At 41.4% G+C, this 13,813-nt stretch overlaps 1 protein-coding gene across 3 annotated transcripts; it reads left to right on the top strand.

Annotated features, from left to right (window-relative positions):
* Positions 1-1,071: 1,071 nt before the first annotated feature.
* Positions 1,072-13,211, top strand: gckr (glucokinase (hexokinase 4) regulator). 3 transcript variants are annotated; one of them, XM_084347051.1, is made up of 20 exons: positions 1,072-1,930; positions 3,666-3,937; positions 4,906-5,055; positions 5,638-5,706; positions 5,790-5,858; positions 6,117-6,190; positions 6,930-6,996; positions 7,086-7,139; positions 7,260-7,354; positions 7,458-7,563; positions 7,654-7,772; positions 9,530-9,628; positions 9,976-10,073; positions 10,156-10,232; positions 11,274-11,370; positions 11,457-11,566; positions 11,650-11,727; positions 12,017-12,160; positions 12,457-12,591; positions 12,664-13,211. In XM_084347051.1, the coding sequence occupies exons 2-20, from the start codon at positions 3,887-3,889 to the stop codon at positions 12,775-12,777; spliced, it is 1,806 nt and encodes a 601-aa protein (XP_084203177.1). In that variant the 5' UTR covers positions 1,072-1,930; positions 3,666-3,886; the 3' UTR covers positions 12,778-13,211. The 3 variants fall into 3 exon arrangements, with proteins under 3 accessions (XP_084203177.1, XP_084203179.1, XP_084203178.1); XM_084347053.1 differs by having other exon boundaries at positions 11,457-11,533; XM_084347052.1 differs by having other exon boundaries at positions 3,762-3,937.
* The last annotated feature ends 602 nt before the right edge of the window (positions 13,212-13,813 follow it).

A 13,813-nucleotide genomic window follows, 5' to 3' on the forward strand; every position in this document is an offset into this window, starting at 1 on the left:
GTGTGTGCGAGCCGGAGAGAATGAGTGTGAGTGACAGTTATTCAGCAGCAGAGAAGGAGTGTGGGCTTTTCTTCACCCCGACGGCCGACTTAAAGGCTGAAATCCTTCAGACGTGCAGTGAGATATGACCTGAACACCTGAAGAGGCATGTGTCAGAAGCAAATCGGGTGGATGCTGGGAGCTGTTGTCCACATGCAAGTTTAGCTTTTTCTTCAGAAAACATCAAGGTTGCACATTATTCACATTAGCACCTCTGGGAAACATGTACAGCAAAACAAATTCAAACTCTTTAGTGTTTTGTGGCGAGTGTGAGGCTCAATATGCCAAAGAAAGCCACAAGATTACACAGATTCTGCACGAAAATGACGTATGAAAGCAAGAAAAACCAAACCTCTCCAAAGGAATCAAAAGCTGCGCCTCAGCCTCCAATATTTATCCAGACGAAGAAGCAAAAAACGCGCCAGAGAACTGGAGATCAAAGCTTCTTGTGTGCTGATGATTTGTGCTATTCAAGACAAAAGTACAGGCAGCGGCAGGCAGCACCTCCTGGATCAGCAGTAAACCTCAAAAAGAGCAAAACAATGACGTTTCTCCGAGTTGATGGGAATCAGGAAGGCGCCAAATGAGAGTTTTAATCTGACTGTGAGGACAGAGCGAGATAAGAATGCAGAAATTTGGGGCTTTGTGGGAAAAAACTCCATATAAAGCCGGCCGATTATAAATAACAGCTAACTACGGAGAACAGTCCTGAGTTTCTCTTAGTTTATTCAGTCAGACAAATTGAAGAGAGGCACTAACAATGAAAACACAAGGTTAATTGGAGCTTTATTTGGCTCTAAAGAGAGCTCCCACAGTTGAGGATAATGTGAGCACAGTAGGGAGGACAACAGCGGACGACAATGACTTACTTCCAGCACCTAAATAGAGTCTGACAGCGGTGGAGAGAGTATTCAGATCCAGCAGTAAGTAGTAGTAACCCACTCCCTGACTAAGCAGATATTTAACAATGGAGCCTGATGGCATTAAAGGTGCATTATGTAAGAATTGGCCACTCCAAACCAGTAGGGGGCAGCATATCACAGAGTAACCGCTAACTGTAGCTGCCATCAGGTAGTTTGCTCAGTTAGCCGCGCAGCGAGCGGTCCGGACTTGGATCTCGGAGCAGCAGGGGGATTGTTGGCGTCTACGCTGGACGTTGGACCATGACAGGCTGGTGCTAGCTGGTTAGCATGCTAACTTCAGTACAATATATATCATTTCTTGAATGTTTCCAACTATAATTCTTACATATTGCACTTTTAAAATATAAAAATAAAGTGAATGTACTCTGCAGGCCTTTTATAGACATGTCATCCTGTCACAAGGAGAAATGTTTGAAAATATAGGCGTCTCATAGGGGAATAAAAACACAGATTATGTGAATGTATCCCAAAACCGTGGAGAAGCTAACAGACCGGAGCTATGAAGAAAGTAATTATACAGGCTTGTCATGTCTTCAATGTTCATTTTGTTCAGCTCACAGAAGCAGTTTTACACCCTTTTCAATGGAAATGGATGTGTCACCATTTCAATGCTTTGGCAGCATAAGAAATATAATCGCAAGCTTATTTGAATTTGAAGCCAAAAAAACAGGAAAGACATTTATATAATCGTATGTATAGAATGAAATCAAATGCAGAGTGTCTTTTCCTCGTGAGCCTTCAATGATCTGTTTTCTCTTCCAGGGTTTGACGACTGATTAAAACCACTTAAGAGTTGATGACTTTCTTGCTCCTTTGGGGGGGAGGATTTGTCAGGAATCGAGAGCAAGGCTGAGACTGAAGCAGGATGGGAAGGAGGTCTTGCAGCTTCCTTAAAATCAAAGGACCTTTCATGGTTTGGTGCCAAGGTCAATGTGCAGCGCAGCGCTGCGGCAGGCTTGACTTGACTTGTGAGTATCGGGAACCCGCGGATCAACTCTGTTCGAGAAGAATTTATTATTTATGAGGAAGCTTCTATGAAAAACAGGTTGACAACACATTTCTATGCAAAAGGTGGTAAAATGGAATGGAAAAAGTGTAGCCAACAAATTAGTCACAAGAACAAAACACTGCGTTAAAAACCAAAACAGGGAAAGGATGTGAGGCACCGCAGTGGTGACCAAGGAAGATAGCAAAAAACCCTGCCTCTTCACTGTTCTCTGCTTCTGTGGGAAAAAAGACTATCAGTAAGGTGCCATATGTAAGATTAGCAACCTCTCAAACTCCAAACAACTGGAGTAACCGCTATCTGCTGCTAACTGTAGCTGCTGTCAACTAGTTAGCTCAGTTAGCCATGCAGCTAGCGGTCCGGACAGGGAGCTCAGAGTGGTATTATGAAAAAGGACGGGTCAGGGCTAGCTAGTTAGCATAGATAAATCTTTGCGTTTATGTCAAAACACTTTTTTCTTGACTGTATGTAATGTTAAAGGGGTTAACTGTAGTGACAAACCACAGATAAGCATCACCTGACTCTGCAGTTCTATTGAGTATTTTAGCACCTTTAAGCTTGTTGTTTTGGTTTTTGAGCCTCCAACCTTCCTGTTATGTTTCTCTCTCGCCGCTCTCATCAGCATCCCTTCCAGTTTTCAGCAGAAACCCACAACACCCACTAGCAAACAGATACAGTTATCACTAGCTGTTAAACATTTAGCGTTTAGCAGCTAAAAAGACAGAAATTTCCCTCGGGAGTTGGTGGAGAACAAAACAGAGGTAAAAGTAAATATTGGTTGGACTGTTGCAGTCACTATGTCACATGAAACTGCCAAAAATCAATGGTACATATCACCCAAAATATTTGATTGAATGTTTAATTACGTTTTTAGCTTAGCTTTTAGAGAAATATAACCTCTTAATGTCACAGCGTGGCTGAGCATTTTGCACTCAGTTCTGACACTTCTGTGTTGTTGCTGCCAACAAGCTACGAAGGCGCATCATCCTGACCGCCCTACGCACAGCTCGGGTGTTGACTGACTCAGAGAGGTTAACAACAAGCTGTACTTCAGATGTCTGATATCATTAATAATCAGCGTGAGCCAGTAATGAGTCTTACGAATGCATCACTCCACGGACAGACAGCCACAGGCCTTTGCAAGCGTACTGTAAAAACCGAGGCGAAGTTATGAAGTGTGAGGAGAAATATTTGTCTTTTCTTTGTAGATGGGAGTCGATGTGAAAAACGTCCTTGCCACTGTGTCACTGACAGCAATTAGGCCGGCAGTTATGACAGACAGTAGTGGGAGTTTGGAGGAGTGAGGCACACTGCAGCAAACAGTTTGATCGAGTCCAGTGAAAGTGATGAAATGTATTAGACGCCACAATCTGCCGGGGTGTAAATACTTGCACACTGCTGAGAGTCAGTAGGATCTTTTGAACACTGTAGGGTTGACAAAATGAAGGCACAATATCGCTGTTAGAGGTTTTTATTTATTGTGAGCCAACACGCTCGGAGCTCAGATCAGGGAGGATTTTTCTTTTTCAACCAGTCTCATGCTGAGTTTCAGTTTGATCTCCATGTTCTGACTGTTTTTGTTGTGGTGCATTTTGTGATTTAAGACTTAGGTGTCAGTCATGTTTCATTTCTGTGTTCATTTCTCCCTTGTTTGCCGTAACATAGTTGCAAGAATGACTTCTGCCATTAATCCACAGGTACTCTGGGCATTTGAGCTGGTGTGTAACAGAGAAATCCATACTTCCTTTCACTCCTCGGTCTCAAAGGTCCTTAAGTGAACTTTGTCACTACAGATCGAGCCGAGCACTTTGTGGTTTTCATTTTAAATCGCCATAACTGACAAAAAGGAAGCAGGCAACACAGCGGGACGTTTCCTGAGACAAACTGTTTGTGGCAGAAGAGGACAGACTGGTGCACGATGGCAGGATCAGACTGGACTTGTAGCCTCTCCACTATGCGTGAATGGGAGGTAAGTTGAAGCAGTAAAGGAATCTTGGGTGTTTGAATTTTAAAGGTTAAGAGAATTTTTGGAAAGTATTTGCCTTCTTGCTTGGAGTCAGATGACAACATTGATGCAACTCTCATGTTTGTATGGTAAATACGAGGCTACAGCCAGGAAGTGCTTGGCTAGCAGAAAGACAGGAAGTCTGCACTGTGCCAAGAAAAAGATTGGCACGTAGCCTCACACCAATAAAACAGGAACTTCTGTTCTTACACTGATTAAACAAAAAGTAACGAATTAATGAGCTTTAGAGGTTCTGGTAGATATATTTTTTTCTTTTGGCCAGAGCCAGGCTAGTTTTATCATTAGTTAGACTTTATGCAAAGCTAGGCTAACCAGCTGCTAGCTCTAGCTTCATATTTAGCATGCAGACGTGAAAGTAGTATCAATCTTCTCGTCTAACTCTCAAAAAAAATGAATATGCATATTTTGCAAAAAGGTCAATCTCTAAATTAAAGGTGCAATATGTAAGAATTTTTTGATGAAAATGTCCAAATGTGAACTTGTTGTGAAAAAATAGCAGTTTTGATGTTATGGTGTCTTTGTATTGTTGTGCAGAGATAACAACGACACTCCCCCAGTTCCATGACCTCCCACTGTGGACCACTAGCTGCACGGCTAACTGAGCTAACTAGTTACGAGCAGATACAGTTAGCGGTTGATCTAGTGATATGCTGATCTGTTTTGAGTATGAATTTGACAGGTGGCCCATTCTTACATATCGCACCTTTAAGATATCTTATCATTATCTCACTCAATAAAACATAAAACACATAAACTAGCATAAAATCAAATCAACTACTGAAAGAAAGTCTTTTAATGAGTTGTTTCAGTTTACATTTTATAATCATTGGATTGAAGCTGCTAGGGCAGAAGTAACTGAATGCCACCAATATGTTGAATTATTCCTTTAATTGATATTTTCTGTTTCTCAGTCCCCAGATTATGAGCCGTCACTTCCTATTTCGGAGAAGTCCAATCCCCTGACGCGTGATATCGACCGCGCTTCTGCAGATTCTATTGTCAGGATGCTGCAAGCCAGTGATGCCCAGATGTTTCAAGAAGAGACAGTAAACACGTACAAGGTTCAGATTCCATAAACATTAAACCACATTCATATGGTGGCCATTTTCCTCGTTGCATATCATTTAAACATAGAGAATATGGCAAATTGTTATCATTTCATCACTTCCTGATTGACCAGCAACTGAAAAGATGATTGGTAGTGAAAATATGGAGGGATATGGGGTCATATATCAAGGTAAAACAACAGATTTGATAACCCGTTAGCAACATTAGCATTCAATTGTTAGCAATGTTAGTATTCCTTGCTAACATTACTGTTTGATTGTAGTGGTTGATTGTAGTTTGATCAGTCGTGGTTGGATGCTAATGTTAGCTGATGTCTAATGGAAGCTAATTGGTTATCAAATATGTTGTTTTACCTTGAACAATGGCTGGATGGTCCTCCAGATTTTCACTATCCATAGTTTTTTCAGTAGCTGATCAATCAGGAAGTGGTGAAATTACAACAATTTTGAGCTTCCCACCCTGAACGTGATGTCAGAGGAAAATGGCTGCCTTGTGAATATGGTCTATGAGTCCTTAAAGTTTATTTATTCTGAAAAAAATGTCTTTAAAGAAATTATTGTTTGATTTTGTTGTAGAGGCTGTTGAGTGAACAAGTGGTCGAAACATTGATGGAGGTTGCAAAGAGGGTGAAGCTCATTCTCGAGGTATCTTCTCTTTGACTCTCTGTCTGTATTTCTGTTGATCAGTCAGGCATGTTGTCAAAGCTCATCTTCTGTTTCTTCAACAGGATCCTCAGGACAGCCTTGTTGTACTGAGCGGATGTGGGACGTCTGGTCGAATAGCTTTCCTCATGGCGGTAAAAGTTGTCCTGAAATGCTCCCCACCTGATTTAGCCCTCTGTACGCACGGAATACAAGTGCATTATAACCACTATTCAAGTTATTTGGTCCCATAATGAGATCATTTTCCGATGTTCAAGAATTGAAATTGAAATTGCAAAGCAAGGCAGAACAAGCCAGACTAGGCCAGTAATATTAGATTATTGACACTCATGACAGTCATCTAATCTAATCTCTCTCTTGTTTTATGAAAAAATGGCTTCCGGTGTTGTTAGTCCAGTTTCAACAGAGCACTGAGGGAGCTGAACAAGAGTCCTGTGTATTCATACATCATCGCAGGAGGAGACAAGTATGTTGGATTTTTGTCACGTTGAACATTAACACTCATGATTAAAAATACATAACCATCAGGAATTATTTACATTGTGACAAGGGCAAACGTAAGCTAATTAAGCAAACCTTTTTTTCACGTAGTGTAACAATAACACAAGCAAACACAATATCAGACATAGACATACCTAGCTAAAGCTTGCTAACATTAGCTAACATTAGCCACCATAAGCTACTGGTCATACAACTGAAGCTTAAGATTCTGTCTATACTTCAAGGAAATGAAAATTGAATTGCTAAGCATTAAATTAATTTCGCTTTAGCTAACAGTGGCTAACGTCAGCTAATGTAAACAAGCAAAAACCTCAGCTAGCTTTTGCTGTGTGACCTACATTACCAAGTCCATGTGCTGACTTTATATTCTTTCTTTGCTTGTGCCACTGCTGTGCTATGTTTTAGCATGTTAATATTTTAACAAAAGCAAAAGAAGTTAACATTAAAATCGTATCTGCGACATGAAAATGTAGTGTAACAATACCACAAGCAAAGAAGAGTAATAAAGTCAGCATACTTGTTCAGTAATATCAGATACATACAGAAATAACTGACTTAAGCTTGCTAACATTAGCCACTGTAAGCTAATGGTCGTACCACCCCAAGTAAAGCTGACTAATGTGCTATTTCTTACTTTAAAAGCTACATAGTCTTACTTTAAATATGTTAAAATCAAGTCTCTGTCTGTCTCTGATTTTCCTCAGAGCTCTGCTATCCTCCCAAGAAGCTCCTGAAGATGACCCCAAAATGGGCATGCTCGGTCTGAAGAAGGTCAGGCGCATGGTGGAGTGTAATGTGCTACTTTTATTTATTTTAGCTTACTCCGCATTTGACCACTGCATGTTTTTGCCTTCCTGCAGGTCTGTGAAGGAAAGAGACGTGTCTTGTTCATTGGTATTTCCTGTGGATTATCTGTAAGTCACTCTTATTGGTCCGAATCTGAATTCTGTGTTTGACAGGGTGTCAATTTATTAATCAGAACCTTGCAAACTTGCAGATAACTTAAGATAACCTTTTTACTTCTGCCTGCATAGGCTCCATTTGTGGCAGGTCAGCTGGACTTCTGCTTGCAGCACCCTGAGGTCTTCACTCCTGTTCTGGTTGGCATCAATCCTACACATCAGGCCAGGTGCTTCACTCTTGCTCCATTAATATCCTATGATCAAAATTGTAGTAAATTAGTGATATTTTGTAATGCCCCTGTGGGTTCGAATAAAATAATAATGTTTTAGGGATGAGCCCATTCCAGGCTGCACCATCACTTTTCGCAGTGTGGTGCAAAGGATGCAGGAGCTTGCCAAAAGTCAAAAGGCCTTCCTCGTCAACCCAGCAGTTGGGGTAAGAACATCTAGCTGCTTGTTCTCATCATACTCAAGAGAGCAGTGTGTCCATACTTTGGCTCTTGACTCTGTGTGTGTGTGTGTTCAGCCGGAAGCCATCAGCGGCTCTTCGAGGATGAAGGGAGGCAGCGTCACTAAGATTCTCCTGGAGGTTGTCCTGTCTGCTGCTCACGAGGCCACCTTCACAAACACACCCGTCACATACATGTGAGCATGGAGAAAAACACTGCAAAGCTTCCCAAGGGATCTCAGGCTTTATCTGCGGTTACATGACTATATTGACAATTTGCACATTGCTGTGTTGGTTTGCTGCTGCTGAAACTGTGCTAAGAGATTCAGTGTCAAAGCCTAAATGAGGCTGCAAATGAAAACATGATAGACTGAAATTAGATATGATACTGAATAAGTTTGTTTGACATTTGGGAAACAAGCGTATCTATTTTCCTGCCCAGACCTAGATGAAAAGATTGATACCACTCTCACATTTGTATGTTAAACATGAGGCTTACTAGCAGGCAATTAGCTTAGCTAGCTAGCATAAAGAGTGTAAACAGGCAAACAGTTACTATCACTCGTCATCAAAGTTAAAAAATACAGATTGAATGCACAGATTAAATAAATGGGATACAACATGTACATTAGTGAGCTTGAAAGGTGCATATTTTTGAACTTGAAACAGGGCAAGGCTAGTTGCTTCCCTCTGCTTCCTTTCTATGCTAATGTTAGCTGAGCTTTAGCTACAGCAACATTTCACAATACATGCCTTTTTAGAAAACAACAAAATTTCGGAAATTAACACTGACATGTCCAAAACACAAAACACAAGGACATGTCCAAAACACAAACGACGTGCTGTTGTGTTTTGTGTTTTGGACATGTTGTTTGTGTTTTGGACATGTTGTTTGTTTTTTAGAAATTGGTGTTGTGTTTTGTGTTTTAGACATGTCGTTTGTGTTTTGGACATGTCTAAAACACAAGGACATGTCCAAAACACAAACAACATGTCCAAAACAAAAGAACATGTCTAAAACACAAACACAGCCGCAATTTCTAAAACACAAACAAGTCCAAATCACAAGGACATGTCTAAATCACAAACAATGTGTCCAAAACACAAACATGTCCAAAAATTGTTGTGTTTTCAGAAAAGTCACTGTGTTTTGTGATATGTTATCTTGTTTTCAGAAATGTGGTTGTGTTTTCACCCTCAGTTCTATTGAACTCCTCATCTAACTTTCAACAGGAAAGCAAATGAGTTTATTCCCCAACAATGTCAAATTATTACTATAATATTAAATATATAAAGACATGATTCACATATCTAGACAGCAGGTTGACTGAGCTCCATCTTCCAAACACAGCTCTTTCATGACCTTAAGTCCCCTCATAGCACCTCTGGTTTCCACCTCTGCACCCAAAGGCACAGCATGCAGCTTGTTAAGTGCTTCTTTGTGTCGACAGCCATCACCAGCAGCAGCTTTCCTCCAACAGCCACCTTAAAGAAAGCCTGTGAGAAAAAACCAGGACATGCTTTTCACATTACTGGGGGTGATCGGTGCATTTAGGAATGTCAAGTGTGTCAGTATATCACATCTTTGAGCACACGCATGCCATTGGTGATAATGTAAATACAGAGCAAGGCACATGTGACAACATCTCTGAGTTTACATTTCATATACAGTATTTAAGAGCAACATTTTCATTGTTTGTTCCCACTGTGTGTTGCTGACCTCTAGAGGTTATTGCAAAAATGAGATTCTGTCATTGTGCTATTACTGAACGCTTCAGGTGTATGTGCAGGGACGTTTATTGGAAAAAAATCCAATATTTAATAATTATTATATGTAGACTATAACATGCACATGCAAATACATTCATGATTGGTTGTCCAAACACCATTGCACCTGCCAGTGTAGCAAAAATACCTGACGTTAGCTCATTTATGTATGTTTTATTTCCAACAGGGGCATCCTGCAGCACATGAGAGCATACGAGCAAACTCTGGATATCACTTATGCTCAGAAGCAAGGGATTTCCGCTCTGTTGGAGGCAGCTGGACAGAGGTGGAACATCCTGTTTTACAGCTTTCACTTTAACCTTGAAATGTTTGCCGATGGTTCATGAACATCTGACAAACACAGTGAAATAAGCAGGACTGAATGAAAAACAGCGAATGCTGTTGGTTTAAAAGGGGCACTGTGTAGTTTTTGAGACGTGATTCAAACTAATATTTACAATATGAATGAGATAATACAAACTCTGATCTTATTTTTTCTATAACTGAATAAACAAGCTGTTCTCGGAGGAAAATAAGGCCCCCAGGACATTGCTTGAAGCTAGAAAAGGTGGCAATAACTACTAACTAAAAATATGTGAGGTGATACAACACATATCACTCGATGTGTTTCAGCTTGCGGTGCGGCAGGCATGTGTGTTACCTGGGCTGGGGCTCCCTTGCTGTGATGGGTCTAATTGATGCCAGCGAGTGTATCCCCACGTTCGGAGCAGGTGAGAGGAGTGTGATGCACTGCAAAATCACAATTAAAAGATCTGTTCTTTTACTCGTGTATGTCCTGTTTGTGTGCGTAAGACTACAATGATGTCCGAGGCTTCATCAGCGGAGGATACAGGGAGCTGAACAACAGCGAAGGTCCTCTGGTTTCACTGGTACGTGAAGGGAAACGAGAAATTACACATGGTCTTTAACTGCCACTGTAAAGGAGATTTAACATTCCTGTGAGCTTCTTCTATAGTGGAGGTTTCTGTTCTGGCTCGTCTGTGGGTCTTAAACAAGTCTGAAAAATCCTTACGTGGCCTTACAAAGTATTAACATGTCTCAAATCCAGTGAAATCCAATTAAAGTGAAACCCAGCTCTTATGTTGCACAGTGTAATGACACATATGTCTCTGCGGATCCTGACTCGTAGATTAACCCGGAACAGGATTAATATGAAATACATCCGACTTTACCTGCTTTATGATGTCTGTTTTCAATTAATCTGCTTTAGTCTTTTAATTAAACTGCTGGATGGATTTAATCCAGCTGGTCTGCTACTTGAACTGGGCTTATTTGCACGCACTATTTATATCCATTTTGTAGAGGAAACAAAAAAAAATCATTTCCTGTGAATCCCTTGCGCATGTGCACACCGTTTTAATTCAGCGCAAGAATGGCGGACCCGCCAGAATCAACAAAATGTAAAAGTTTCTTCTAGCTTCTTTAAAGGTGCAATATGTAAGAATAGCTGCTAACTTATGGTAGCTGTAGCTGCTGCCAGCTAGTTAGCTCAGTAGGCCATGCAACTAGCGGTTCTGTTAGCTTACTCTGCCTGAGCTTTACTGTCGGACTGTCGCCTCTTGATGTACAAAGTGGTATTATGAGACAAGACGAGCCAGGCTATCTGGTTAGCATGCTAACTTCAGAAGATATCTTTGCAAAACAATACATAGACGCCTTTAACATAACGTCGATGTTGATGTACATTCGATCTACATTCTGATGATTATTTTAGTTAATTATTGAATGTTTTGAACTAAAATACTTACATATTGCACCTTTAAATAGAAACAATCAGAGTTAGAGTATAACAGCTCAACTAATTATCTCCATTAGGACTGCATGGGTTAGTTTGAGCAGATTTGACTAACAGTAGTGTGGCAGCAAAAGGAGGTATTTGAACGCATCATCATGTGTTTTCTCTCCTCCAGGGTCCTGACTTTTGCATAGCACATGAGGATTTTCTGCGTCTGGTTCTGCCCTCTCTGAACGACCTGGACCTCGTTCTCCTCGTCTACACACACTCCGGTGAGAGAGAAACATATTGTGCTCCCCTGTTTGGATTGTGTCCAGATCAAATCAACATGTCAACAATGACGGCTCTCTCTCCACAGACGACGTCGGCGACGTGGGGAAGCTGGCACGCCGAGTGAGAGAGAAGACGTCCAACCTCCACGCTGTTTATCATCAGGTTGATGGAGACGCTGCAGCTGCTGTACAACAAGTATCTATCTATCTATCTATCTATCTATCTATCTATCTATCGATCTATCGATCTGTCTATAAATACATTCTGTTTTTTTGCAGGACGACATCAATAAGCTGTGTTTATCTTCACTAAAAATCACTTGGCCGTCACCTGCTTCAAGGAGCTTGCTACACATGGTACAGCACACACACAAACACACACACGGACACACACATCGATCGAGCGACTCACTGGAGCATGAGGAATAACTGCTTTGCCTCATTTACTCTCTTTCTCCTTCAACAGAGCACTTTGCTGTAAGGACAGAAGGCGTGTCTGCTGGTTAAATGTTAAAAGACTCATTTAGACCGTATCGATTCTCAGGATTTTCCTTTTTCTCCTGATCTATAGCTCTTATTTGAAAGACTGCAGGTTATTTTTCTGCGTCTTCATTGTGGGCTTATGTTATTTCTTCATCTCTGTCAGCAGTGGGAGCTGTCCACTAAGCTGCTGCTGAACGCCGTGAGCACCGGGGCCCACGTCTTAAAGGGGAAGATTTACCAGAACCACATGATCGACGTGCAGGTCACCAACAGCAAACTCTACAGCAGGGCCACACGTTTACTGCAGGTACATCAAACTACACCCAGGATTTATCAAAGAGACCAGAAACCACCCAGTTCTGACCCTAGTTTTCTGTGTTTTCCGATATTGAGCTCACATTTTCCTTTATCAGCTAAAAGAAATCAAGGTTTTCTAACTAGATTTTGACACAAGAGGGAGCCACGAGATTACACAGTAGTGCATTACCATGTTGATGTACAACACATGCTCATGATTTGTATCTGTCTGACCCTGGAGTGGGAAAGCAGACACAAGAATGAGTAATGTTTCACTAAACACTGAAAGTTTCCTTTTCCCTTTAGAAGCTGTCTGGCTGTCCTGAGTCTCAGTGTGAGGACGCCCTCCTGAAGGCCATCTACAGAGTGGACAAGCTGACGGTGGACATCACGTCGTCCGACATGAACACACACACACTCACTGCTAGAAACAGGACCAAGGTGAGGAGGCAGGAAGGTGCATAAAGTGCTGGAGGATTTAACGGGTGTGTTAAATTTTCTATCTGTGTCTAGGTGGTCCCTCTGGCTTTGGTGTGCTTGCTGACCGGCTGCTCTCTGGTGGAAGCGGAGTCTCATTTGGAGCAGCAGCCAATCGTGAGGGAGGCTGTGGAGGCGTGCCTGTCATAACTGACGCGGCGGGATGTCATCGCCGTGCACCCACATACATAAACTGTCATGATCCATTCTGCAGGGAGGTCATAGTCAGCTTTAATGTCGGTCTCACGGACTGATATCTGCTATATATAGATTTAATTATATTTAATTATGACGGTTGATTCAAAGGAACACAGGGTCCTCCTTTATTATTAGCTATTGTAAGCCTCAATGTGCAGAACACGCGTCACCTGGACCTGGTGGCTTTAAATGTAAAACCATGTTACAACACTGAGGGGCAGACTTGACACTCAGTACAAGCAAACCTCGTCATGATAACTGTCAGTTTGTACTGTTCTTAGAATAGATGGTCTTTTAAAGGGGCGTTATGTAATTTTGGTAATAATATGTAATAATACAAACTCAGAAATGATTATTTTTTCCATAATTGAATAAACAAGCTGTTCTCAGAGAAAAATAAGGCCTCCAGAATCTATTTAATTTGAATCTAAATACAGTATATTACTTGACTGAATTATGTTTACAAGTCTCAATCTGATCCTGGGTCGATGTTTGATGCTTCACCCACATTTTCACCCCGTGTTCTGTAACAGTTTTCACAAGGCACAGCCTCTTACCATTCTGGTCCGCGTGATGTAAGTCAGCCTCAATCCCGCTGTGGCTCAGCACACACACACACACAGACACACACACAGGTACTGGATTAGCGTGACGCTGGTGCATCTTGAGAGCAGTTGAGCAGCTTTTCAGACAACTTTGGAGCGCAGCCGAACGCAGCAGGGGAGCACAGAGCAACGGCAGCCCCGGAAGGTCAAGTGCACATCAGATCTGGATCAGAGAGCATTAGCACGTAATGCTCAGTATTGAGATGAACACCTCTGAATTTGTTTTTTAAAAAAAGAAAATAAAGAAAGAAAAGTGGTATTGTTTGCCACCTAGAGACCGATTATTATTCACATAATAGCTGAGAGTTAGATGAGGACATTGGTACCACTCTTATGTTTGTATGCTAATTTAGAGGCTAAAGCCAGCAGGCAAATAGCTTAGC

Source organism: Pagrus pagrus (genome assembly GCF_965226575.1).
Source record: "Pagrus pagrus genome assembly, chromosome: 24".
In the NCBI taxonomy this organism is placed as follows: domain Eukaryota; kingdom Metazoa; phylum Chordata; class Actinopteri; order Spariformes; family Sparidae; genus Pagrus; species Pagrus pagrus.

Excerpts from the sequence above, each read along its gene's own strand:
- gckr (XM_084347051.1), top strand. The coding sequence starts at position 3,887 with ATGGCAGGATCAGACTGGACTTGTAGCCTCTCCACTATGCGTGAATGG. Across the intron at positions 5,056-5,637 it reads AGACAGTAAACACGTACAAG|AGGCTGTTGAGTGAACAAGT; the intron begins GTTCAGATTCCA and ends ATTTTGTTGTAG. Across the intron at positions 7,140-7,259 it reads GTATTTCCTGTGGATTATCT|GCTCCATTTGTGGCAGGTCA; the intron begins GTAAGTCACTCT and ends CTGCCTGCATAG.